The sequence below is a fragment of the Heterodontus francisci genome, chromosome 42 (assembly GCF_036365525.1).
Source record: "Heterodontus francisci isolate sHetFra1 chromosome 42, sHetFra1.hap1, whole genome shotgun sequence".
Taxonomy (NCBI): Eukaryota; Metazoa; Chordata; class Chondrichthyes; order Heterodontiformes; family Heterodontidae; genus Heterodontus; species Heterodontus francisci.
This window is the reverse complement of record NC_090412.1, coordinates 14,839,625-14,866,936: the sequence shown is the minus strand read 5'-3', so window position 1 is coordinate 14,866,936 and position 27,312 is coordinate 14,839,625. Positions and strand designations below refer to the sequence as shown.

The window sequence follows — 27,312 nt, the reverse complement described above, 5'->3', positions numbered from 1 at the left end:
GGGTTCCAGGCACTGGGCCGAAAAGGCACGGCCTTTCCGAGCCACCTTTGCGCGATCTTACATTGATCCGGCACTTAAGTGGCCAGCGCTGGGATCCCCATCCCTTTAAAGATGGGGATCCCACCTGCAAGAGCTGCTGGCCAATCACGGGGCTGGCTGCTCAGCAGTATCAGCAGCACCGGGAGCGGTGGCCACTGCCAGTATTGCAGAGGCCTTGGAGCTGGGCCCAGTGCTGAAGAACTGGACCTCCGGTAAGTGAAGCGGGGTCTCCTGAGGCCAGTCCAGAAGGTCCTGGCGAGGGGGGGTGGGAGTGTGGGCGTTGTGCTGGAGGAGGTGGGGCCAGGGATTTTGCGTTTTTCCCAGCAGAGGTCCTCCGTGGGCCACAGATTGCCCACAGAGGTGAGACCCCCCCCCCCAAGCCCACGGGGAAGGCACCTTGTATTACTGGGCGACCTCCCCATGTGGCGGAGGTACCCCCCGCCTCTTGTTAAATCCCAGCGGCAGGGGGAAGAGGCCCTTGCGTAGCTGTTAATAGGCACTTAAGGGCCTCAATTGCCCTCTGGGCAGAAAAGCCGTCATCAGCCAATCCTGCCCCCAACAAAATTGCTTGGCGATGGGGAGGCAATGGGCCCTCAGCACCCCCATCACAATTCTATGGGCCCCCTGCCTCCAACTCTGTCTCGGAGGAGATCCATAAAATCCAGCCCGAAGAGTGGGAGGAGGAATAAGATTACAAATATTCCAAAGTATTGGCACGTCCCCTCAGTTAGAGAAATCCGTGCATATAAAGAGATTGTTATGACCGCGGCGGAGCAACGCATTATCGATTCAGTCCCGTCACTCCACAGGTCGCAGCATATTATTCAAGTTTTCCCACCCAACTGGAAAACAGTCGAATTAAACACTCTGGTAACCTCCGGAATACAATAAACCAAACCAGGTATCTTTAGACAACAGCAAATTAACTATTTATTAAAACTAAATCTTGAACACTATAAAGATAAACCTACGTCTAAAGACCTTATAACTTTTTATTTTAATCTAACTTCCCATTCACACACACTCACTCAAAAATCACAGTTAACCAGTTTCTTTTTTTTTAAATTATGTTTTTAATGCATTAGCTGTTTCTTAAGAATAAATAAACAACTAAGTCTTTGTGGGTTATGTTCCTGATGGATGAAGTATTTTAATGTGGAAATCATCAAATGCTTCTCGAACTCTCCACGTGGATTTGTTGAAATTGTCTGTTCTTAATAGGCATTCAAAACACTTCGGCTGTAGCAGGCATCAAACACCGGCGAATTCCAGAAAATACAATCAGTCAAGAGAGATTCAATCTTGAAGCAAATACTTCCTGGCTTGGAAGTAAAGAAAAGGAGTTTTACTACCTTCAGCAATACCGAATGGTCTCTTTAAAAGTGTTATTTTCTCTTTAGGCAATTAATTCGGCCTGCAGCTCCTTTGTAGAATTTATGCTGAGAGAAAATAGACAGCTCTCCTTCAATAGCTTGCCTCCCTAGAAAGTCTTTCCAAACAAACTGATTCAGACCGGTTTTTGCCAGTTTTACACACAGTCAAATCGAAACATTACACCATGTGACCTCTCTCTCTTGCTGTTGCCAAGGGCAACAAGTGCAGCTGTGGCACACAGTGCCCCAGAAATCCAATTCTCTCCCTGTCTTAAAGGTACACTTTTTTAACAGAGTCTTAATGGCACACTGTTTTAATCTGAGGAGAAAAATAATACCAATCCATGACAGATATAGATATGTAAGATGAACATGGCTAAATGACAGTTTATTGTTTGGTTTAGCTGAACTGCCACATGGATGCCATTCAACCGATTCCTAATATTTCCAGTTAAGTATGTTAAGTGAGTAGAAAAGCCTAGAGGGAGTAAACATAAAAACATAGCAATATTTACCGCACAGAGGGAGTCCATTCAGCCCATCATGTCAATGCAGGCCATAAAAGTGTCATCCAGTCTAATTCAAACTTCCAGCTCTTGGTCTGCAGCCCTGTGGGTTACGGCATGTTAAGTACATATCCAAGTGTTTTTTTTAAATGTGATGAGGGTATCTGCCTCCACCATTCTTTCAGGCAGAGTAGTAGGAATGCAACGGCATTTGATATCAAAACAAATAAAATAATTTATTAGATCTCTTTCAATTTTCAATTTAATGACTCATTTTTATGTCTTTTGATTGGGTTCAGCGCATCTCCAATTGTTTGGTTTACAGGTGCAGCCCATGTCAAATCCATTCACAACCATAGAATTCAGTGGTTTGGCCTGCTTGATGCGACTCTGGAGGTACTTGAGCAGGAATTTTAGTGCCAGAAACATACACTGTAGCATCTACTCATTACTGGAATGTTCTGGATTGGATATCTCTGGAACAAACCAGTGCCATCTTAATCTTTGGTACTGTACCAATTTGATCCTTATCTATTCATTTAAAAGGCTTGGTGTATCCATTCAATAACATTGGTGGCAGTGGGATTGATGTATCTTTGTCCTGTTAACAGTTTGGTTATGGGGCAATTTATTTTTATTTTAGTCTGCACAAAGCAACTAATATTCAGTAACTGGAGAATGGAAAGCCCATGATTTGTCTGTTAACAGATGGCACCAATCCCACTGCCATCAATATTATTGAATAGATGTGTCTGGTCTTTTGAAATATTTCAGTGCAGACTCCACGTACAAGTGCTGGAAATAGGATTATTTTGTGAAATAATTGATAGGGAAGCTTGCTTCTGTTTATCATTGTAAGTTCTTCAGTGCATTCCAAAAAAATACCTTTTCCAAGTGAAATAGTAATATATTATTTTGTTTTAAGATTCACATCAATATGGAGACAGTACAGAAATGGTTAAGATCATTGTGCAAACAGTTCAGAATCAAGATCGGGTGCTGAAGGAGCTTTATGCCCATCTCAGGTATGAATACCTAAATCTTTTGGAGGAAATTTATAAATAGTTGAAAGATTTGTTCAAATTTAGGTGATACAATGTACAATAAAGCTAACAGTGAAGAAACATGCAAATCCTCAGGAAGGGAACCAGGAGTAAGATTATCAATGAAAGTATAAGAGTGATAAAAAGCAACAGTAAACGCAGGTAAAGTGAGTATGGTACTTGCTATTCATTATGCCTTTGCACTCAATCTCTTGTCTAGTTTAGTTGCGCCAGTGTTAAGGAGGATCCATTTGAGCGCATTGCCATTGTGTTTTTTTATTCATTCATGGGATATGGGCGTCGCTGGCCAGGCCAGCATTTATTGCCATCCCTAATTGCCCTTGAGAAGCTGGTGGTGATCTGCCTTCTTGAACCGCTGTAGTCAATGTGGGGTAGGTATACCCACAGTGCTGTTAGGAAGGGAGTTCCAGGATTTTGACCCAGCGACAGTGAAGGAACGGTGATATAGTTCCAAGTCAGGATGGTGTGTGACTTGGAGGGGAACTTGCAGGTGGTGGTGTTCCCATGTACTTGATGCCCTTGTCCTTCTAGTTGATAGAGGTCGCGGGTTTGGAAGGTGCTGTCAAAGGAGCCTTGGTGCAATGCTGCAGTGCATCTTGTAGATGGTACACACTGCTGCCACTGTGCATCGGTGATGGAGGGAGTGAATGTTTGTAGATGGGGTGCCAATCAAGCAGGCTGCTTTGTCCTGGATGGTGTCGAGCTTCGAGTGTTGTTGGAGCTGCACCCATCCAGGCAAGTGGAGAGTATTCCATCACACTCCTGACTTGTGCCTTGTAGATGGTGGACAGGATCTGGGGAGTCAGGAGGTGAGTTATTCGCCTCAGGATTCCTAGCCTCTGACCTGCTCTTGTAGCCACGGTATTTATATGGCTACTCCAGTTCAGTTTCTGGTCAATGGTAGCCCCTAGGATGTTGATAGTGGGGGATTCAGCGATGGTAATGCCATTGAATGTCAAGGGGAGATGGTTATTGCCTGGCACTTGTGTGGCGCAAATGTTACTTGCCACTTATCAGCCCAAGTCTGGATATTGTCCAGGTCTTGCTGCATTTCTACACAGACTGCTTCAGTATCTGAGGAGTCACGAATGGTGCTGAACATTGTGCAATCATCAGCGAACATCCCCACTTCTGACCTTATGATTGAAGAAAGGTCATTGATGAAGAAGCTGAAGATGGTTGGGCCTAGGACACTACCCTGAGGAATTCCTGTAGTGATGTCCTGGAGCTCAGATGATTGACCTCCAACAACCACAACCATCTTCCTTTGTGCTAGGTATGACTCCAGCCAGTGGAGGGCTTCCTCACTGATTCCCATTGACCTCAGTTTTGCTAGGGCTCCTTGATGCCATACTCGGTCAAATGCTGCCTTGATGTCAAGGGCAGTCACTCTCACCTCACCTCTTGAGTTCAGCTCTTTTGTCCATGTTTGAACCAAGGCTGTAATGAGGTCAGGAGCTGGGTGGCCCAGGCAGAACGGTTAAGTTGTAGAAAAATTAGCCATAGTTCTTGCTCTGATTCCTGACTATTGAACCATGCAGAGTGCTTGCCTGTATCAATGTTGGGCTGGAATAAGGTCAGGCTTGGCTGTAATACCTGTGCCACCTTCCCCATGATCAATGTCAACAGTCTTGCACGTGAATAATGGTCAATTGATGTATACTATTAACAGATTTTTGGTAATAAACCATGCGAATGACCAAGAAATTGAGCATTCATTTATAATAAAAAGAATACCCGCATTTCTAAAATAACTAAAGCAAATCCAAAAGTGTGTGCCCCTTTAGGTTTTAATGGTCCCACACACCACTGGATTCCAAAAATGGATTTGAAAATTATCTTTGTTAATGGTCACAACAAATATTTCAGTGAGCTTTGTGCTGAACAAGGACACAGTAGTAATTAAAAGAATCATAGAAAGTTTAAGGCCCAGAATGAGGCTACTTGGCCCATCGTGTCTGTGCCTCCTGCTTAATCATCTTGTCGTCCAGCATTTATTATATTGAAACTTTTCTTGTATCTGCATCAGCTATAGCACCAACTTGATTTAAGTGTTTTGAACTTGTTTTCCAGTTTTCTTCTCCTGCCAGCAGTGCTTGTACAATAATGTTGTATATTTGTTCAATTTAGCATGTAGATTGTAGTTTTGAAAAAGACTAGAGTGCTATAATTTTAATATTTCTAAGATATGCTTTCAATATAAAGATATGGTTATGATTTATGTTGCTTCAAAAATGAAAATGTGCAAATCTGAATGACTTTTTTTGTAAACCTGTAGACTCACATCATTTCAGAACGCTGAGCTGAGTCTTATGTCCAATTGATCCGAGTTCATTGCTAACAATTCACCTTTGATGCTTCTATGTAAATCTGTATAGGTGTGGCTTATCTGCTATTTATTAGCTCTGCTTCCTACTTGGTCACTTTTTTAACTCTGTTTTAATTCATTCTTGGGATAGAGACATTGGTAGCAAGGTTAGCATTTATTGCTCATCCCTAGTTGCCCCTGAGAAGGTGGTGGTGAGAATACCTTCTTGAACCACTTCAGTTAATGTGGTCAAGGTATTCTCACAGTGCTGTTAATGAGGGAGTTCCAGGATTTTTACCAAGTGACAATAAAGGAACATTAATATATTTCCAAGTCAGGATGGTGTATGACTTGGAGGGAAACTTGGGAGGTGATGGTGTTCCTGTGTATCTGCTGTCCTTATCTTTCTAGGTGGTGGAGGTCACAGGTTTGGGAGGTACTGTGGAAAAAGCCTCGGTGAGTTGCTGCAGTGCATCCTTGTACACACTGTAACCACAGTCCGCCAGTGATCGAGAAAGTGGATGTTTAGGCTAGTGGATAAAGCGCTGATTAAGCAGACTACTTTGTCCTGCAGAGTGTTGAATTTCTTGAGTGCTGCTGCAGCTGCAGAGAAGTGAAGAGTATTCCATCACACTCCTGACTTGTGCCTTGCAGATGGTGGAGAGGCTTTGGGAAGTCAGGGTGTGAGCCACTCTCCAGAGAATACCCAGCCTCTGACCTGTTCTTGTAGCAATGACATTTATTTGGCAGGTCCATTTGAGCTACTGGTCATTGTAATTCAACTATATTGTTAACTGCCTTACATTATTCATGCTACAGTTTGGCAGATCAGCTGTACTGGATTAAAAGTCGAGTTTTAATACAGTTTTTTCTTTAATAAAATAAACAATCCTCCACTCACTGTATAATCTTTCAAAATTACCATTTATGTTATGAGCTGCATCATTAGTTTGACACCAGTAGTAGGGAAAATGTTGGAATCTATTATAAAGGATCAGTTCCGATGAAGGGTCACTGACCCGAAACGTTAACTCTGCTTCTCTTTCCACAGATGCTGCCAGACCTGCTGAGTGGTTCCAGCATTTCTTGTTTTTATTTCAGATTTCCAGCATCCGCAGTATTTTGTTTTTATTATATAAAGGATTAGATAACTGGACAGTTATTAATAATGATGATTGGGCAGAGTCAACATGGATTTGTGAAAGGGAAATCATGTTTGACAAGCCAGTTGGAGTTTTTTGAGGATGTTATTTGTAGCATAGATAAAGGAGAACCATGGATGTGGTATTTTTGGATTTTCAGAAGGCTTTTGATCATGTCCCACACAGGAGGTTAGTAAACAAAATTAGAGCGCGTTGGATTGGGGGTAATGTATTGCAGTGGATTGAGAATTGGTTAACAGACAGAAAGCAGAGAGTAGGATTAAACGGGTCATTCTCAGGATGGCAGGCTGTTACTAGTGGGGTAACTGCAAGGATCAGTGCTTGGGCCACAGCTGTTTACAATCTATTTAAATGACTTGGATATGGGGGACCAATTGTAATATTTCCAAATTTGCAGATGACACAAAACTAGGTGGGACTGTGAGTTGTGAGGAGGATGCAAGGAGGCTTCAAGGGGATTTGGACAGGCTAAGTGAATGGGCAAGAACATGGCAGATGGAATATAATGTGAATAAGTGTGAAGTGATGCACTTTGGTAGAAAAAAAACAGAAAGGCAGAGTATTTCTTAAATGCTGAGAGATTGGGAAGTGTTGCTGTTCAGAGACTTAGGTGTCCTTGTTCATGAGTCACTAAAAGCTAAATTGCAGGTACAGCAGGCAATTAAGAAGGCAAATGGTATGTTGGTCTTCTTTGCAAGGGGATTTGAATGCAGGAATAAAGATGTATTGCTTCAATTGTATAAAGCATTGGTGAGACCAGACCTGGAGTATTGTGTACAGTTTTGGTCTCCTTATCTAAGGAAGGGTATACTTGCCGTTGCTGTTGCTCCGGAGGTCTACCAGACTAATCCCTGGGATGGCAGTATTGGTCGTAGTGTGGTTGCTAAAAGGAATGTTTGTTATGTAGTACAAAATATTCTGCAGCACGTGGCTGAAGGGAACACAGCTTTGTGTTGAAAAAGCAAGCATATTTTATTATCTGCATAAACTGAATGAAAACAGTCCGACAAGACTATTTGATGGAGTGGATCATAGGATCATTGTGAGGAGCGATTACAGAAACTGGGCCTGTATTCTTTAGAGTTTCGAAGAATGACAGGTGATCTCATTGAAACTTAGAAAATTCTTACAGGGCGTGACAGGGTGGATACGGCTAGGATGTTTCCTCTGGCTGGTGAGTTTAGAACAAGGGGACACAGTCTCAGAATAAGGGGTAGGCCATTTAAGACTGAGATGAGGAGGAATTTCTTTACTCAGAGGGTGTTGAATCTGTGGAATTAATTCCCTAGAGGGCTGTAGAATCTCAATCATTGAGCATGTTCAAGACAGAAATCAATAGATTTCTGAATATTAACCACATCAAGGGATATGGGGATTATGGGGAAAAATGGCATAGAGGTAGATGATCAGTCATGATCTTTTTGAATTGCAAAGCAGGCCCGATGGGCCAAATAGTCTACTCCTGCTTCTATTTCCTATGATCCACTGTGTCAAATAGTTTTGTAGGACTGTTTTCATTCAGATTATGCAGAGAACAAAATATGCTTGCTTTTTCAACAGTAAAGCTGTGTTCCCTTCAGCCATGTGCTGCAGAATATTTTGTGCTACATAACAAACATTCCTTTTAGCAACCACAATACGACCAATGAACAGAAGATTATAGACTATCCTACAGCCACCACACTCTGCCATGGAAACCTTCACAGAGCCTGTGATTTGTTTGTTGATTTAGGTTACGTCTTCTGTAACATCATAAGCATTATGTGCTGCATTATCTTTGTCCACAGTAAATTTTCCCTTTGATTCAGTTTCTTGTTTGCATCTTCGAACATTTGACAGTGCTTTTTGTTTATTTTGCTTCATTTTGATAGATGCATTATCTGTGCAGTTCAAAAATGCATGAGTGACAAAGCTCACTCACTGGATAAAAATTAGATTCAATGAGCCTCTAATGTATATGTTCTATATCTCTCTTCTAAACCATTATAACACAATACAATTTCTGATCAAGTGATGTTTCCTACTATTTAGCTTTAAAAGGGAAAGCAAGGGAAGGCAGGTAGAAAGTGTTCTGACGAAGGGTCACTGACCTGAAACATTAACTCTGCTTCTCTCTCTACAGATGCTGCCAGACCTGCTGAGTATTTCCAGCATTTCTTGTTTTTATTTCAGATTTCCAGCATCTGCAGTATTTTGCTTTTATATTAGAAAGTGTGCCCATCTTATACTGCGCACTGCGTTTACTGGTAAGCTGAAAAGGACAACACCCTGTATTTTTATAGCACGTTTAACATAATAAAACATCCCAAGGCATTTCTCAGGAGTATCATAAAGCAAAATTTGACACCAAGCTACACAAGGAAATGTAAGGACAGATGACCAAAACCTTGATCAAAGAAGTGGGTTTTAAGGAGCGTCTTGACGAAAGAGAGGTGGGGAAATTTAGAGAGGGAGCTTAGGGCTTTGACAGTTGAAGGCATGGCCACCAATGGTGGGGTAATTAAAACCAAATTAGGGGAGCGCAGAGATCTTGGAGGGTTGTAGTAGTGGAGAAGATTAGAGATGGGCAGGGGTGAGGCTGTGGAGGGGTTTGAAAACAAGGATGAGAATTTTAATATTGAGGCATTTCTTAATCGAGAGAAATTGTAGGTCAGTGAGCATGGGGTGATGGGTGAATGGGATTTGGGGCGTGTTAAGACATGGGCAGGAGAGTTTTGAATGACCACAAGTTTATGGAGGGTAGAACGTGGTAGGTCAGCCAGGAGTGCATGCAAATACTCAGGTCTAGTGATAGTAAAGGCATGGATGTGGGTTTCAGCAGCAGATGAGGCGGGGCAGAGTCGGGCATTGTTACGAAGGTGGAAATGGGCACATACATGGTTGGAAGCTCGTCTCGGGTCAAGTATCACACCAAGTCTGTGAACAGTCTGGTTCAACCTCAGACAGCTGCCATTCTTTCAAATATTTAACAGTCCCTAAATTTGTACAAGTGCTGAAATAAACCCTGAGTTTGTTTCAACTCCTGAAATGAATATTATTAGCTCTGGCAAACAAAACTTTTACACTCTTGGCAGGCCAGATGCGTTGACTATTTTTTTGATGGATGTATTCTGCTGTTAATCGATGTCTCCTTTGTAAATGATAATATACATTGTCATTAAACTGTCATGAAGACCCCCCACTTGCCAAGAATGAGGCATATTAATGTTGTCATATGAACAGCAATTTGCTGGAGTGAAGAGATGACTTGTTTAAAAAGATCAGCAGTGGCTGGGAGAACATTTGAATACTAAGAGACAGTGCTTGGAGAGTCAAAAGAATTGCTCACTGATTCAATTAACAGAGTTTGGTCTGGGCGATGGTGGTCCACATCTTGTCGGTGTAAGAGACAGCACTACAACCCCCCCCTCCCCCCCACCCCGGCACCACCACTGAGAGCTTTGGAATCACAAACGCAAGAGTTTGTTGAAAAAACTTAGTCACATGACTAACCTGCTGGCCAGCTTGGAGGTTTGAACTGTGCTCACACGACAGTTTGAACACAGACTGCAGAGTGTAACTGAACCTGTAACAAGACAGCCTCTCTCCTGGCTGGCTCTATCTCACTTTCTTACAGGCCTCCGCACCCACGAAAGATACGTAAACCTCAAGACAGAAAAGACTCCTACATCGAAACAAGTTGAAGCGTGTTCTGGGTCCCAAAGAACAGCAAGACTTGCAGGCAACCAAAAACTCCACATTGAAATTAAAGGATCGTAGAAAACTACCAGATATTGCCTCAAACTTTTCCCCTTTATTCCTTCTGCTTTTTCTGTCTCTATCTGCATGTGTGTTTATCGCGTATTAATGCTACTAGCATGGTTGCGTTGCATACCCGTAGTCGTTAACCGAATTAAAGTTTAAGATTAATAAACTTCCACCTTTCTTGTTTAAATCTAAGAAAATCTGTCCGATTTCTTTGCCTTACAATTGGAAAGCAGTGAACAAGGATTCACTGAGGGTAGGAGCTAAAAACATGGTGTTGTTAAAATTAAATCCTGTTGCGGTTGGACCAGGCAAAGGCTGAGAGGGAACCCCTAGACACCTGTCTCACCTGGTCATAACAACTGTCTTGATAGCTCTTTGTTTAATCATTGTCTTTCTTTGTGTCTTACAGTAAACTACTGGCCTGTAAACAGAAGATTATTGATCTTTTTCCAAAGATTGAACAAGCACTTGACAACATTAGGGAAAATGAAAAAATGTTGTTGAGATCGCAAGAGAAGAGACAGAAAGAAATTTGGTATTTGTTAAAAATTGCTTGTGTAAGTACTTTTTTCCCCACATCTAGAGGCATTATGAGGTTGAGTAAAAAATCTCATATCAATACAGTCAATCTTATTATAATACTGTTAGCGGGAATGAATCTAGAAGAATCACTCGACACTCAGGTCTGCTCCAATGTCAAACGGTTTATTGAGTTACGCCAGCGGGGAGCAGGTCACTGGTCTGTCCAGATGCCTCTCCACCGAACAAAGGAAAATCATGCATACTTATACATTTTTCAAACAGTTACTCAGCCCATCCTGGCTGGACATGATCCAATCATAACGGTTATTGATTACATACATTACACATATTACCAATTAGATTACTCATTAGGCATCATGTGGCTACGTAATCAGCTCATGCAAGCCCCCTGATCATCTTGTGATGTTTCTCAGACCCCCTTATCAACTATCCTTGAGTCTTCACAATGAATCCTTCTACCTTTATCAAGCTTGCATTCCTGATTGCTTCGTGCAGTCTGCAGTTACACAAAGCAGCTGTCTTATACACTGATATGATGGGCCCTCCTTGGTCAGGCTAATTGTCTGTGCTAAGCAGTACCATGCTCAAGGCTGCAAGCTAACTAACTTGTCCCACAATGCCTTGGGTAAATACTCCATTTTGTAACAATATGTGGCTATACTTTCATCTTTTTTATATATATATGTGTATTTATTTAGCTGCATCGGCCACAATTTTTCCTTCTACAATACCATCACTATTGTCATCTCAATTACTCTAAATTTAGATGGAATGGGTATGCTTCCTTTTTTTGTTACTTCATACAATCAACACATAGTAAATCTTTTAAGATAATGAATGTTCATATTTTAGTGATGCTTTCCTTTTTATATCACCAGTATTGTGTATTCACTGTTACATTTATTTATTGATTTTTCTCCCTCCAAGTTACCCTTAGCCAACTTCTCTGACTGGGGAGTGAACGGGTGACTTGACTCCTTACATCTGCCAGTAAAGCTTTTGGATAGGATGGTAAATTCACTCCCTAACTTTCTGTATTTTGTGCTGGCATGTGCCTCGTACTCATTTTACCTTCTAATCGAGTTTGGTTATGATTGCTGAGGTCCAGTGCCAAGATCTTGACTCCCCAAGTCCAGTCAAAACAGTTATACATGGGGAGTTCTTTGTTTTGCAAAAAAAACTAGCATTTCATATATGGCATGATAGTAAAAGTACATTTTATATCTTTTAATGTTCATTTACACCTCCTTTTTGCAACCATGTGATGCCATAAACCATAAAAATTGCTGGTACTGCTGATCAATATTATACATCAAAGTAAATTTGTGGACAATTTTCATTCTATGCTATGTAGCAAAAGCATGAATCTGTTCTTGAAAAACTTTTTTTAATTGTGTAGTCTCGAGTGTGCTATTACTCTGAAATGTTAGCAGAGTCTGAGGACAAACAAACTTAGCCTCTGCTTTGATTGTGTTGTGGCACCTATTGGGAAGATAAAGGAGGGAACCTTTTTCTCAAAGGCACAACTGCAAAGACCCTTCATTTATATGTTATGGACAGTAACACTGCTAACACTTGTGTTCTCCCTCTCCCATTTGGTAGTTTTGCTAACAATTGATTAATTAGTCACCTTTTTAAACAACATTTATATTTCTTTCTTTTCCAATGCTCTTGTATCACCTGTTGCAATCAGGTGAGGAGGGGTCACGAGGCTCCCTTTTGTCCTTCTTCTTTGACTGCAACATGGTTTATTCTTTCAGTGAGTGTTTTACCTTTTTACCTTTGTTGCGATCGTAAAAGAACCAATCGGACAGGTTTTTTTGAGTTTGAACAAGAAAAAGGTTAGTTTGTTGTACTTAAAAAAAAAAAATCTAAACCCGATCTAGATAAAGTAATAAAAGTACGCTACACTTTGACTCACACACGCACCGAGAATCACACACACAAATGAAGAACAGAGTGATAAAAAATAGTTTGGTTTGGATTAGAGTCCAGAACATGTAAAAATAATATAAAGTCTGTGGGGTCGGATAATTCGTTGTCCTCCAGCTGAAGTTGTGATCTTGAAGTCTCTGGCTGGTAGGAGTGCACTTTGTGGCTGTCCCACCTGGTTCAAGGTTTTTCTTGGAGACAGGATTGTAGGTGGCTTACCTCCCCAGGGTCCTTGTCTGTAGCAATGATAGATTCACGTGTTCCACAGTCGCAGAGAGGTTTCAAACTTGGGATGGTATCTGGAGAGAGAGACACACACACAGCCCCGCTGGGGTCTTGTCTGTTTTGTGCACAAAGCGTGTCTGCTTCAAAGTCTCAAGAACTTGTCCTTTTGCAAAAGACTGCTCGTTTTTCCACAGGTGGGAAGGTGGTCACATGATTGTTCAGTGTCCTCATTTGCAATTTAATTAGATTTGAGTCCAGGTATTTTCAATCTCTCTCGAGTCTCATTGTTTCAATGTTCACTCCCTGGAGGTATGACTCCACTGTTAATGTTCCAAGATGGCTTTGAATGTTTTGTCATTAGAAGTGAAGCAGTTGGCTGTTTCCAAATTCATGAGGCTTTGTCCTGGTTGGAACCTTGTTAGACATGTGTCTCCAATTCAATGCCCTGGAGTGTGAGCTATTTCAATGCAAATGGTGGTGGCCATCTTGGCTGCCAGCTTTTTTAAAAAGTTAACTGTAGGATCCCAGCTCCTTTTTAAAAGTCCAATGTAAGTTTCCAACCGATGAACTAAAAATTCTCATTTGGTATAGCATGTCTTTTTGACAAACTGCACATCATCCTCTGTCAAGTGAACTGACTGGTGACATGCTGCCAGAGCTCCTTTTGAGCAATTTTGACATGAGCCTGTGGAATATGTGTGTGAGTGATTCGGATGGATTCACCTCCAATATTTACTGCCTGCTTGGTGCTTCTTCATCCTGGTACAGCTGAGATCTGGAATTTATTGTGTAGGAGATTTTTGGTGGAGACTGGCATTCTTTAGTGCAGTACTTCAAACCCAGCTTTAATTAACTCATCCTACTGAGATATGCTGCAGTTTGTGCTTGGGAATTGAGCAGGAAACAGCTTGAACCTGCATCCAGGCCCGCTCTTTGGCAATGGGTGCTGACACTCCACTTCTTTCTTTATTTGAAATGAAAATAATCTATTTAATGAAGTAAGTTGAACTTTAATAGCCCTTTTGGTATTTCATTTCTTTCAGAGCACAGCTCGAGGCCCTGAAAGTGCAAGCCCAATGTCTTCTGGTTCACCCCATGGTTTAGGATGGGCACAGCAGGGGCAGAATTTTATGCCACAAAATACTTTGCCGAACCCTTTGTCCTCTATATCTGTATTGAAAAACAGGTAGGAACTGCCAGAAAATCACCAGTTTTAATGTTGTACGTACTTAAATCTTTACAATTAAGATTTTCAGTGTGAATTCTAACTGGGTTACATTTGATCAATATACATTGAAGAATCAGCTAAAATATATGGAGAAAGTGGTCCAAAATGTGGAAAATGTAATGTGGTTTTGAAATCTGTCAATATAATGACATTTTAATTTATACTATACTTTGTTAGTTTTGTGAATATTTGGAACTTGATTTTTGCTTTAGATGCTGATGGTCATGTCATAAATGCATTGAAAATGTGCAAACACTAATATGTGAGAAGAAAAGCTAATAAATATGACTGTGTTTGTGTGCCTTTCATAAAAAGAAATTTGTTTACCAAAATGTAACATTTATTATATATGTTACCAGCATTGCGTTCAAATCAAGCCTAATTGTTGAACACAAAATAATTGTACATCCTATCCCTTTTTCCTTACAGTGAATCTTCAATGTCTGTAATTGAAGAGAACCAAACTTTCTGCAGCCAGTTGCATAGTTTGATGCAGGAAACTCTATTAGAACAGAATAACAGCATATCGGTAAACAATATTCAGTATCTTAACTAATAGTTAGTTACTTGATATGTTTTATCTTTAGACGATTCTGACCTATTCAGTTTTTAGAATGCTGAGATTCCCTTAAAATACATTTGCTATTGTGAAGTTTTTTTTCTAAGCTACATTATCTGATTTATACACAGGTGGGCTTAATCACAGGATTGGTATGATTTTATTTGTAATACATAATAGCTGGAATTACAAATTTATGTTTAACAACTTGGTTTCCTTTGCACTATTATGGAAGTTACTGCTGCAGGAGGTAACCATGTCTGCTGCAGTGCGATTTTGCTACAAGTTCTGGTAGTACAAAAATCTAACACCATCAAAACTCTTTTTTGCAATTCAATAGTTTTGGAAGAATGCATTTCCACTATTACTGAATATCTTAACATTATAAAATAATATAATAGATTTCAATTTTAAAGGGCTCCTGTGGTAATAAACTCAATGACCATCACAGTCCTTCTTTATGATAAAGTTTACATTTTCAGCAAATCTAAGTGATATACATTGAATTCCATGAGGTTGTTGTGTGTTAACCAGTTCAGCAAAGAACACCTGGGCCTGTAATTTGTTCTGCTCAGCACACAGGAGCAGTCTAGTACCTTGTAACCTCTTGAACTCTGACTTGTATTGCTTAGTTAACCTGAATCTTTATCAGTATCACTGTTATCAAGTATAGACTTTCACAGTGTAAGAAAAAGACAACCATATGGTTTGATGGATGGAATGGATGAAAAATTAATTTTCATTGCAGTGCACAGTAGTCAGCGTCCATCAACTTTTCTTTTTCAGTCTCTTGATTGGAGTTGGCTTGAAGAAATGGTATCAGACAGACTCTGAAATTCATATTTTGGTGTGGCGGTTGATTCTTGAGTGCTGAACACCAGAAGACCTTGAGTCAGTTTCGATTTGCTGTCGTGAACACTATAAAGGAAAATCATATTTCTGGATGCTGGAAATGGAATCCTGTTGCGTGTCAGACCCATGTCTCTTGGACTTTAATCGCATTGTTTCAGTTCAGTCTGGACAGTGCAAGAAAGTACTGACCCTGCATATTGCTTACTGGCTTTGTCACTATCAATCTTAATACCACAGTTATGATGATAAGTAAAATTCTGTTAACCATTTAATATTTAATAAAAACAGAAATTGCTGGAAATACACAAGTTTGTCAATAGTTGGAAAGTAAAATGGTAGAGTTACATTTTGGGTGCAAATTGTTCATTGAAATTGAAGAAATTCTTATGAAAGATCTACACCTCAAATGTCACACTATATTTTTATCAGCTACTGTTGAACCTTTTGTATATGCCGAGCATTTACAGTTTCTTCCTTTCTATTTCACTTGTTTATTTACGTCAGTATTTACTTAAAGGGGAGGAAATCTGGAGGTGTATTTTTTCCCCCAAATTTTCCTCTATATTATATCTAAAAAGGAAAGTAATCTCAGAATTTTGTTGGGCATTTTGATTATTTTATTTATATATATATTGTGTGTGTACCTACTTGGACTCCAAGGAGCTACAAACAAATCGGGTCCAGCTTCCTACAAGGCCACTCAGGGAAGGCCATTGAGGGGTGAGTGTCCTCCTGCATCTCAGAGTAGTCCCATAGGCCATGACTTTAAAGTGGCCAGAGATCCATAGAACCCCACAGAGTTATTCAGCTGGTTTAACAACTACAAAAGTTACCATGGTTTCATGGTGTCCCACAATTCTTAGCATGGTCTGAAGTTGTGTCCTCTGCACAATGGCATTCCCCCACTGGTGACATACACAGAGTAGCCTACCAAGTAGCAAGATCAATTAAAGGCTTTGCATGCAGGTTTCAAAATAAATTTTATATAAACATCAAATTAAATTCTCATGGATGTTACTTTATTCAATAAAATAATAGCCTGCAGGTTTCGTTTTCTGAAAAGCACCCACAAACACTCATGAGAACTTTACTGCCTAGAAGCTGCATTCATTTAAACATCCACTGCAATATTCGTGATGTGATTTATAGCTGCCTGAAGAGTCTGTTATTTTTTTGAAAACTTCCATGATGTTTGTAGAAATAAATTTTAAAAGCTGTGTCTCTCTAACATTACATTGACTGCCATTTGAAATAGGATTGAGTAGCTGTTGTGTCCAATAGTACAATTTGTTTACCATCACAAAATCTGATATTTCCAGCTAAAGCATCATGATTTATAAAACTAATAAAAATATGGTTCCTGCTTCTGGAATGTATTAAGACTATCGTTGTCAGTGAAAATGGCCTTTGTTAGACTGCATTTATAACTTCTATAATGTGGCTTTGTCTGTGATGGATTTAAAGCTTGTTGCTGACCCAGACCAGTTGTCCGAACCCAATTCTCACTTTTAACTTTTAATATTCGGAAGGGTTGGCTATTATGATTTTAAATTGTGTTCAACAACAGATTGGAAAAAAAACTATAATTTCAAAGTTCATCCAACTTTTTGTTTCTTTCACCATTTTAAATAAAAAAGTGGGGAAATACTCAGAAAATACACAGTTTGGAAGGCACTGGAAATGATAACTAAGAAACAGAACTGGAAATAAGGGCAAACCTTGAACTAGGATTATAATGAAAGCTTAAGTAAAATATTTAATATGTAGAGGTAAGAAAGGTCTGCACTGCATAAAATCCCTCTTCTACCTTTTCTTTCTCCTGATGGTACACTCAGATTTGGGAACACATTTGAATAACATTTTGTTCCTTTGTGGTTAAATAACTAATGCAGTGCTTCACTCATGTGACTATTGTTTCCAATATAACCAATCCCTGATGAGACGAAATTTGAAACTACTTGCAGTGAAAACATTTACACACCACTGACACTTTACAATGCTTGAGTGGATTGAGGATACTCCACCATATGATGGATATAAAAGGTTTTAATTCAGGAGTAGCTTCCTTAAAAACATCAGTAAAATGTGTTATCAAATAGAATAACTTGAGTGTTTTATTTCTGCGTGCCCTTTTGCCTGCGTTTTCAAGCTGTAAAAGAATTTAGATTTAAGTGGGGGAGTAGCAATTGGGGGTATTTCACTGAATTGTGTGGATAGGGGATGCCACTTTTAGCAAATTGGAGGTTTATTCTATCATTTTGAACACTAAAATTCACAAATTGTGTTTGAAGCAAAAGCTGTTTGTTTTAAACTCCCCAGACAGCTTCGACTGTTGTTCAGTTCAGTTTGTCTACTGTTGAAATTGTTCAAATGGAGAATCTAGGTATTACAAAATAAATGTTTTCGCATTTCATCTATTAAATGTTTTTATCTCTGTGGCAGAATAGGTGAGACTTCTTCCTGTACCTAAGGGTTTGCTGAATTGTGTCCTGCAGTATAAATACTTTTGGGCAAAATTTAGTGTCCTACTTGGTTATTTCTCGTTGATCCAGAGGATCTATCAGTTGAAAGAAAAGTACTACATTATGTTTGAGTTATATCTGTCCTGTACTTCCTCATTTTTGAGGCTGAAACTCCTTCTTTAAAAATATATTTTTCCCATAGCCCCTTTCCTCATCTCCTTGGACCAAGCACCATTTTTACCTAAGTGTAGATAATTGCTCCAGGGATACTGTCAGTGTTGCTCCAAAGTTGGTTGCTGAGTAGCCAAGGTATTGCTGAACATTTTTTGCCTCATGCAAAGGAATTAGCAGTACAACTGAAATTAGCAACTAGACCAGTGGAAATTTTGATCTTGAGCCTTTATGGAAAGCTGCTTGGCTCAATGTATTGACCCTTCAAGGTTTTGTGCAGTTCCTAACTGACTCAATACCTTATAACCAATTTCCATCTTCATGTGATAGCAACTGATGCAAGAAGACTTAATTTTTTAATGATCTGTTCAGTCAGCTGTTGTGCTAAAACCTTTTACTAATTCTGTGACTAACTGTGAAATTGCATCTGGCACTGTAACAAACAAGTGTAATTTTGTCTTTAATTGACTAATATAAATTGAGACTTAGTGTAAATGACAAACAGCTAGAGATGAAAGTATGCTTGGTCATGAGGTGGTTCAATAGGAGTCATTGACCACTGAAGATTATTTAATTATTATTGTCACACAAAAAAATGTAAGTAGTGAATACATGTCCAATAGTTTATACAAAATAATGGTGCCTACTGTTCAACTGAGTTGTGATGGCCTGACATGGTATAATTACCCGCTCCCAGGGTTTTTGCTGTTGATTCAATGAATGGGAAATTTCTTTTTGTCTAATCTCGTGCATATTTCTGTTAACATGATGTTTGAGGCTGGACTTTGAAGTATGAAATCATATGAAAAGTTTCATAACACTTCCTCACAAATTGATTTGCTTCTCTGATTTCTTGATGTAAATCCAGTGACCATAAATTGTTGCTTGTATCATTTTGTAATGGAGTATCATTCATGCATACATGTTTACGATGATTTCGGGAGAAAACTTTAAGTGAACTGGGATTGCACAGGGATAATGCAACAAATATTTGGATGAGTTGGAAGTACATTTTAATGCTCGTCTAAATTTTATATATGATGTAAAGAATATCAGTGGAGCATCAGTGGAGAAAGTGAATTTACTCTTCAGTTCATTGGTAGCATGCTGACATCCTCTTTTATACAACAAGCAGATTGTTCTTCTGTCTGTCATGTATCTCTTGTACATTTTCCAAATTTATTCCTATGACAGCATTGATTGCACTTTTAAAATGCCACATTGTTTGAATCTTGTTTTGTTTAGGTTATGCAAAATGCTGTCGCATCATTGCACTGTATGGAGCATGTTAGCCAGTCAGGTATTTTATCCACCCGCCTACATACATACTTTACATACGTGATGTCTTTTTCCCTAACGTTAGTGAATAGAGGAATATACATTTTTTTACTCTAATCCTGTAAGTTTATGTGTGATCAGTTTAATTTAGCACAACAAAACCTGAAACATTTATTCACCAGCACAACAAATTGACGAGCAAATGAATTCTTGTGCTGAATGTTTGATTTAAAAAGTAGTCACATATCCAAATTTCTTTAACTGAAGATAAGAAATAGATGTATGTGAGTATTGATTATGATAAATTAAAGTTTTTTATTTAATTTTTTTCTGCCGTTTAATTTCCTATACATTATTGCTCATGGTGCATTTGTTGTCAGTACTTTTATGTTTCTTTTAAACTTTAATTTGTATTTATGTGCCTCTAAAGTAGCAAATATATATATTTTGTTAATTTTTTTTGTCATCTTAGGTTTTTTCTGTGCTTTTAATTGATTTCAAATCAATGTTTTAAACAGTATGAAATGTAAATGGTTCTCATCCACTGCTGTGGAGCTATTTTGTTGCTAGCAAACTGACATTAAAGGACTATAAACGACCAGATTTAAATATTGATGTCTTCATTTGGATCAGTTGTCCCCCGTGCCCCCTTCCATCTTTGGGGAACAATTTACCAACAACAACAACATGTATTTATATAGCACTTTTACCATAATAAAATGCTACAAGGTGCTTCACAGGAACATTATCAAATAACATTTAACACTGAGCCAAATAAGGAGATATTTGGGCAGATTACCAAAAGCTTGTTCAAATAGGTAGATTTTAAGGAGCATCTTAAAGGCATAGAGGTTTGGGGAGGGAATTGCAGAACTTTACGGATTTAGCAGCTGAAGGCACGGTCAACGCTGGTGGAGCGATTAAAATCAGGGAAGCTCAAGAGGCCAGAATTGGAGAAGCGCAGAGATGTCTGAAGGTTGTAAGACTGGAGGAGGTTACAGAGATAGGGAATGGCAAGGCCATGATGGGATTTGAAAACCCAGGATAAGGATCTTAAAATAAAGACGTTGCTTAACCAGGAGCCAATGTCGGTCAGCGAGAACAGGGGTATGGGTGAACTGGACTTGTGAGTTCGGACTTTGGCTGCTGAGTTTTGGATGATCTTATGTTTACGGTTGGTAGAATGTGCGAGGCCAGGCAGGAGTGCATTGGAATAATCACGTCTACAGAAACAATGGTGAGGATTTCAGCAGCAGATCATGCTTCTATTCAGACCATTTCTAATGATGTCTTGTTTGTCTGTAAAACAATTGTCAGTTGACTAATTTTAAGATGTGTATGAAAATACCAGCGAGTCAGCTCCAACCCTCACTGTGAGACTTTTCCCTTTGTTTTCTGTAATAGAAATCCCAATGAGAAAACTTTTAATATTTTTTTAATTTTAAAATTTGTTCTTGAGGTATGGGGGATGCACCTCTTCCACTTCCCTAGTTTTCCTGATAACTGAGTGGTTTGATCAGCCATCTCATGTGGCCATTTTGAATCAACTACATAGTTATAGGACTAGAGTCACACATAGACCTGATCAGGAAGAAGTGACAGATTCCTTTCCTGAAGGACATTAGTGAACCAGTTGTGTATCTTTCATGACAGTTGCGATATGCTTAATAATTTTAACTGCATGAAACATTTCTTCCTTGACTGAGTATTGATGGATTATGAATACTCATCTTCAAATTAAATCTAAAGGAAAAATACTGTGGATGCTGGACATCTGCAGCATAAACAGAAAATGCTGTAAGTACTCAGGTTAGATAGCACCGGTGGAGAGATAAACAGGTTAATATTTCAGGTTGGGAACCTTTCGTTATGCCCCGTTTTCTGTAAGGACTCTATTTCATTCTCCCAGTTTCTCTGTCTCTGTTGCACCTGTTCTGATGGTGCCACCTTCCACACCAATGCTTCTGATCTGTCTTTTTCCTCAAGCAAGGATTCCCCTCCACTATCCTTGACTAAGCCCTTGACCATCTCAGTCTCATTTCCCACACTTCTGCCCTCACTGCTTACCGTCCCTCCCAGAACCGTGATAGGGTTCCCCTTGTCCTCACCTTCCACCCCACTGGCCTCATCCTCGACTATTACTGCCACCTCCAGCACAATGTTGCCACCAAACACATCTTCCCCTCCATTTTCAGTATTCTAAAGGTACCATTCTCTGCACAACAATGTGGTCCATTCCTCCTTCACCCCAAGACCACCTCCCCTCCCCAAGGCACCTTCCCATGTGAATGGAGGTGCAACAACCTGCACTTTCACCTCCTCCCCACAATCCAGGGCCCCAAATACTTTTCAAGTGAAACATTGGTTTAGTTTTACTTCCTTCAATTTAGTGTACTGTGTTTGCTGCTCATGGTGTGGTCTCTTCTACAACGGGGAGACCAAACACCTCCCTTCAGTCTGCAAACGTGACCCTGAACTTCTGGTTGCTTGCCATTTTAATTCTCTGCCCCACTCTGATGTCTCTGTCCTTAGCCTCCTACACTGTTCAGATGCTTTTTCCTTTTCAGCCTCTGCCACAGGAGACCATTTCATTGTCATTTTGTGGGGTTAATCTTTGCAAAATAGTAGACATTTATGCTATTGCTTTTGCTTAATTTGTGCCCGTTTTGCATAATGAAATGTAGTTACCACTCGTCTTTAATGTGTTTCAAAGCTAGTGAACATCTTAAAGATCTTTTGATTTGATGTAGGTATGTTTGTGCAAGTATTTGCGTGCCAACATTCAGCAGAAAGCAGGTAAGCTGGTGTCAGTTATGGGACCATCATCAATTGGTTCAGTTAGAAATTCTACAGATTAATATCCCTTCTGGCTTTTTTGATCAGGTACTGTTGTGTAATTAGCTGGTACAAAATGTTCTCACTTTATATATCTTACAATTAGCATTGAGACCAGGAAACTATGCCAATCTGTGGGGTTTCTAATGTATCTGGTAGGATCAGGATGGACACTGGATCTCCCGTCAAACACAACTCCAGATTTTCAAGAAAAAAAATCAAATGCCAAAACAGTCAGATTTTTTAATTCATTCGTGGGATGTGGGCATTGCTGGCTAGGCCAGCATTTATTGCCCATCCCTAATTTCCTTTGAGAAGGTGGTGGTGAGCTGCCTTCTTGAACCGCTACAGTCCATGTTGGGTAGGTACACCCACAGTGCTGTTACGAAGGGAGTTTCAGGATTTTGAGCCAGCGATAGCGAAGGAATGATACAGTTCCAAGTCAGGATGGTGTGTGGCTAGGAGGGGAACTTGCAGATGGTGGTGTTCCCATGCAGAGATCGCTGGTTTGGAAGGTGCTGTCTAAGGAGCCTTGGTGCATTCCTGCAGTGTATCTTGTAGATGGTACAAACTTCTGCCGCTGTGCATCGGTGGTGGAGGGAGTGAATGTTTGTGCATGGGGTGGCAATCAAGCAGACTGCTTTGTCCTGGATGGTATCGAGCTTCTTGAGTGTTATTGGAGCTGCACCCATCCAGGCAAGTGGAGAGTATTCCATCACACTCCTGACTTGTGCCTTGTAGATGGACAGGCTTTGGGGAATCAGAAGGTGAGTTACTCGCCGCAGGATTCCTAGCCTCTGACCTACTCTTGTAGCCATGTTATTTATGTGGCTACTCCAGTTTCTGGTCATCGGTAACCCCCAGAATGTTGATAGTGGGGGATTCAGCAATGGTAATGCCATTGAATGTCAAGGGGAGATGGTTAGTTTCTCTCTTGTTGGAGATGGTCATTGCCTGGCACTTGTGTGGCGCGTATGTTACTTGCCATTTATCAGCCCTAGCCTGGATATTGTCCAGGTCTTGCTGCATTTCAACACGGACTGCTTCAGTATCCGAGGAGTTGCAAATGGTGCTGGACATTGTGCAATCATCAGCGAACATCCGTACTTCTGACGTTATGACTGAAGCAGCTGAAGATGGTTGTGCCTAAGACACTGCCCTGAAGAACTCCTGCAGTGATGTCCTGAAGCTGAGATGATTGACCTCCAACAACCACAACCATTTTCGTTTGTGCTAGGTATGATTCCAACCAGCGGAGGGTTTTCCCCCTGATTCCCATTGACCTCAGTTTTACTAGGGCTCCTTGATGCCATACTTGGTCAAATGCTGCCTTGTGGTTAAGGACAGTCACTCTCACCTCACCTCTTGAGTTCAGCTCTTTTGTCCATGTTTGAACCAAGGCTGTAATGAGGTCAGGAGCTGACTGGCTCTGGTGGAACCCAAACTGAGCATCACCGTGCAGGTAATTGCTAAGCAAGTGCCGCTTGATAGCACTGTCGATGACACCATCCATCACGTTACTGATGATTGAGAGTAGACTGATGGGGCGGTAATTGGCCAGGTTGGACATGTCCTGCTTTTTATGTACAGGACATACTCAGGCAATTTTCCACATTGCCAGGTAGATGCCAATGTTGTAGCTGTATTGCAACAGCTTGGCTAGGGGCGCGGCAAGTTCTGGAGCACAAGTCTTCAGTACTATTGCTGGAATATTGTCAGGGCCCATAGCCTTTGCAGTATCCAGTGCCTTCAGTTGTTTCTTGATATCATGCGGAGTGAATCAAATTGGCTGAAGACTGGCATCTGTGATGCTGGGGACTTCAGGAGGAGGCCGAGATGGATCATTAACTCGGCACCTCTGGCTGAAGATTGTTGCAAATGCTTCAGCCTTATCTTTTGCACTAATGTGCTGGGCTCCGCCATTATTGTGGATGGGGTATTTGTGGCCACCTCCACCAGCTAGTTGTTTAATTGTCCACCACTATTCATGACTGGATGTGGCAGGACTGCAGAGCCTAGATCTGATCGTTGGTTATGGATCGCTTTGCTCTGTCTATCATATGCTGACGTCTGATGATGTTGGAGATGCTGCCATAATGGTGACTGAAGTGATTTCTTGATATATGATTTCCCTCTGAAATGTGTGTGTAATGGTTGGACGTTTTTAAAGGGAGTTTGACGATTTGGTTGCTGTCCAAGCAACAAGATGTGGCTTTGTACACATGGAAAATCATGGTCATTTTTATGACTAAATCGGTTTGAGGCTGCCATGGAAGATGGTAAAAATAGACACACAATCTTACAATGAAGAAGGTGGAGAAATGTGAGAGAGGCATAGAAGGGGAGAAATAGGAAAAGAAAGTGAAGCAGTGCCAGGCAGAGAAGTCTTGGGGAAAGTCTGAGGGTTGCGTGGCTGACCATGTGAGAAGCATGCACAAAGAGAAAGATAGAAAGTCAGGATAAACAAAGAATGAGAGTAAGAAACAAGAAGAGAAAAGTTACCATAAGGGAAAGATGCACTTGCAACAAATTGTGAACAAAATACTAGTTGTTTGAATTGAAGTCGATTTTGACAGCGTAGTAATTAGGCTATCAGTTCTTTGCAGCTAAAGACCAGAAAAGCACATGGCAGAAAATCTGAACATAATATATTAAAAAGTTATGACAAACCGAAGGAGGTTTGATAGAGGTATTCAAAATCAAGAGGGGTCTGGACAGAGTGGATAGGGGATGTTCCCATTGGCTGAAGGATCCCGAACCAGAGGACAGCGATTTAAGTTGATTGTCAAAAAAATTAACAACGACCTGAGGAAAAACATTTTTACGCAGCAAGTGATTCGGATCTGGAATGCACTGCCTGTGGTGGAGGCAGATTCAATCAAGGCCTTCAAAAGAGAACTGGATAATTATCTGAAGTGAAAAAATTTGCAGGCAATGGGGAAAATGGGGGATTGGGATTAGGTGGGTTGCTCTTGCAGAGAGCTGGCATAAACATGACAGGCTGAATGGACTCCTCCTGTGCTGTAACAATTCTATGATTCCATGGTACATAAAGGTTGAAAGATATTGGTATAGTTGGAGATATTGATGATTTTCTCCCTTCCTCCTTCACAACTTATCCAAAACTTTGCACCTTGTGGTGGTTCTTTGTAGTATTAGTGGAAAAGTGACAAGAAGTAACACTTCTTTTGTGATTTACAATGGAGTGCAATATTGTCAGTTGCTTTCCCTCAACTTTAGAAACCCAAATTATACCTAAAGAACAAAGAGGCAACCCTTTATGATAACTGTTAAGTCCCAATAGAGCTCTAAAGGTCTCAATTTAGTCCACAGTTGGCATTTATCCATAACACAAACCCATCTCAAATTTAGTTCCTAATAGACAGTCTTATCAATGGTAGCTCCACACAGTGTAGCTCACCACCGTACCAAGTGGTATATAGTCTCCCTGTAAATGGGTACTGCCATCGGCCCAACTTTGTTAATAGTCCACAAAACTCTTTTACAGTCATTTGAGTGTGATACAAAAGTGGGACAGTCTTAGCAAACATTTTGACTAAAATAATAAACTGCTGGAAATGCACAGCAGGATCATAAACACGTGAAAGAAAAAACAGATTAATTAATGTCTTGCCTTTGAGTTGACTTCTGAGTCAACTGTTACAAACATCTCGTGGACAGCAAGTATGACAATGCAACAGTCTCTCAATGTCTCAATAAAGTGCAAATCTGTTGTAGATACTGGGATTCTGGGGGGTGGGATTTGTTTAGGAGAGGAAGCTTGAACTCAACCTCTGACTCTCAGCTGAGAGTGCTATAATTTATTGGTCATACAAAGCTGCAAAAGGTGAAATACTGCTGTGTTTAATTGTAATTAACAATGTAAGTGAGTGGAGAGATTGTATATTTGTCTGCACTATATGTGTAACATTGTAAAGATTTTGCAATCTACCACACACTTTTTTGGTACCTTTCAACTCACTACCTTTCTCATAATTTTCTGTCATATGATTTTTACCATTTTTAAAATATTAATTTCCATTGGTCTGTTATGACTAAGTTCCTCCTTGGTCTATCTTCCAATTCTATTCACTAACTGTTAGCCGGTGAACGAGCACTGTAAGCCATTTATTTTTGGGTAACCTATCAAATATAATATAAAAATGCTTTATACTATTCACACTCCACACAGTTTCTTAAAAAATTCAATAACTTCTTTTGGTCCTACTTCATTTCTGGCCTGAAAGTCGGTACCCGGAGACTTCCTGCCAACCCAACCCAACCCCACAACACTCACAGATGCAACACAGATCCAATCCATCATTTTCCACAGTGCTCAGGACAACATTTCATCAGGATCCTTCTCTGATCTACCTTTTTTTTTCAAACTCCTGGCAGTACTGCTATTATCACTAACTTCAGTTGTGCTGCCCATTCCCCATTTTTCATTGTACTGTATGGTTTTCTTTCAAGTTATTTTTTATATGCCCATGTCACTTTTTTTGGGATGGGATAATGTAGAGGGAGCTTTACTCTGTATCTAACCCGTTTTTTATTTTGATAGGGACAGTGTAGAGGGAGCTTTACTCTGTATCTAACCACGTGCTGTACCTGTCCTGGGAGTGTTTGATGGGACAGTGTAGAGGGAGCTTTACTCAGTAGCCCATGTCATATTATGGCATTTTTAACCACTCTTCCACCTTCTGTAAAAAAGGATTTCAGAAAAAGTGGCTTTTAATGGTGTGTTTTTAAAGCAGTGTATTTTCACAAATCTTAAAGCACAGAGATGAATGATGGTTGTTATGTAAAATGTTAGTTTTTCCCAAATTGTAAACAATAAACAATTAATTAGCTTTAATAACTAAAAATACCTCATACCTGTTGCATTAAATCTTTTGTCCCATGCTGGTCTGTGGGAGAATAAAATATAGAGGCACTTTGAAACAAGAAGGTGGGGGAGGGTGCGGGGTGCAGGCAGGATTTAAAAAATTCAGCAGCAAAAGCTTAAGGCTCAGAAAGCCAAAAGT

General features: G+C 40.1%; 1 protein-coding gene across 1 annotated transcript in view; it reads left to right on the top strand.

Annotated features, from left to right (window-relative positions):
• Positions 1-20,051, top strand: part of chuk (component of inhibitor of nuclear factor kappa B kinase complex) — a 110,881-nt gene extending 90,830 nt beyond the window's left edge. Inside the window, exons 18-22 of the mRNA XM_068020610.1 lie at positions 2,844-2,943; positions 10,610-10,757; positions 13,944-14,086; positions 14,558-14,657; positions 15,474-20,051. Of these exons, the coding sequence (XP_067876711.1) occupies positions 2,844-2,943; positions 10,610-10,757; positions 13,944-14,086; positions 14,558-14,657; positions 15,474-15,521 (539 nt within the window). The 3' untranslated portion in view covers positions 15,522-20,051. The remainder of the gene's footprint in view (positions 1-2,843; positions 2,944-10,609; positions 10,758-13,943; positions 14,087-14,557; positions 14,658-15,473) is intronic.
• Positions 20,052-27,312: the final 7,261 nt, after the last annotated feature.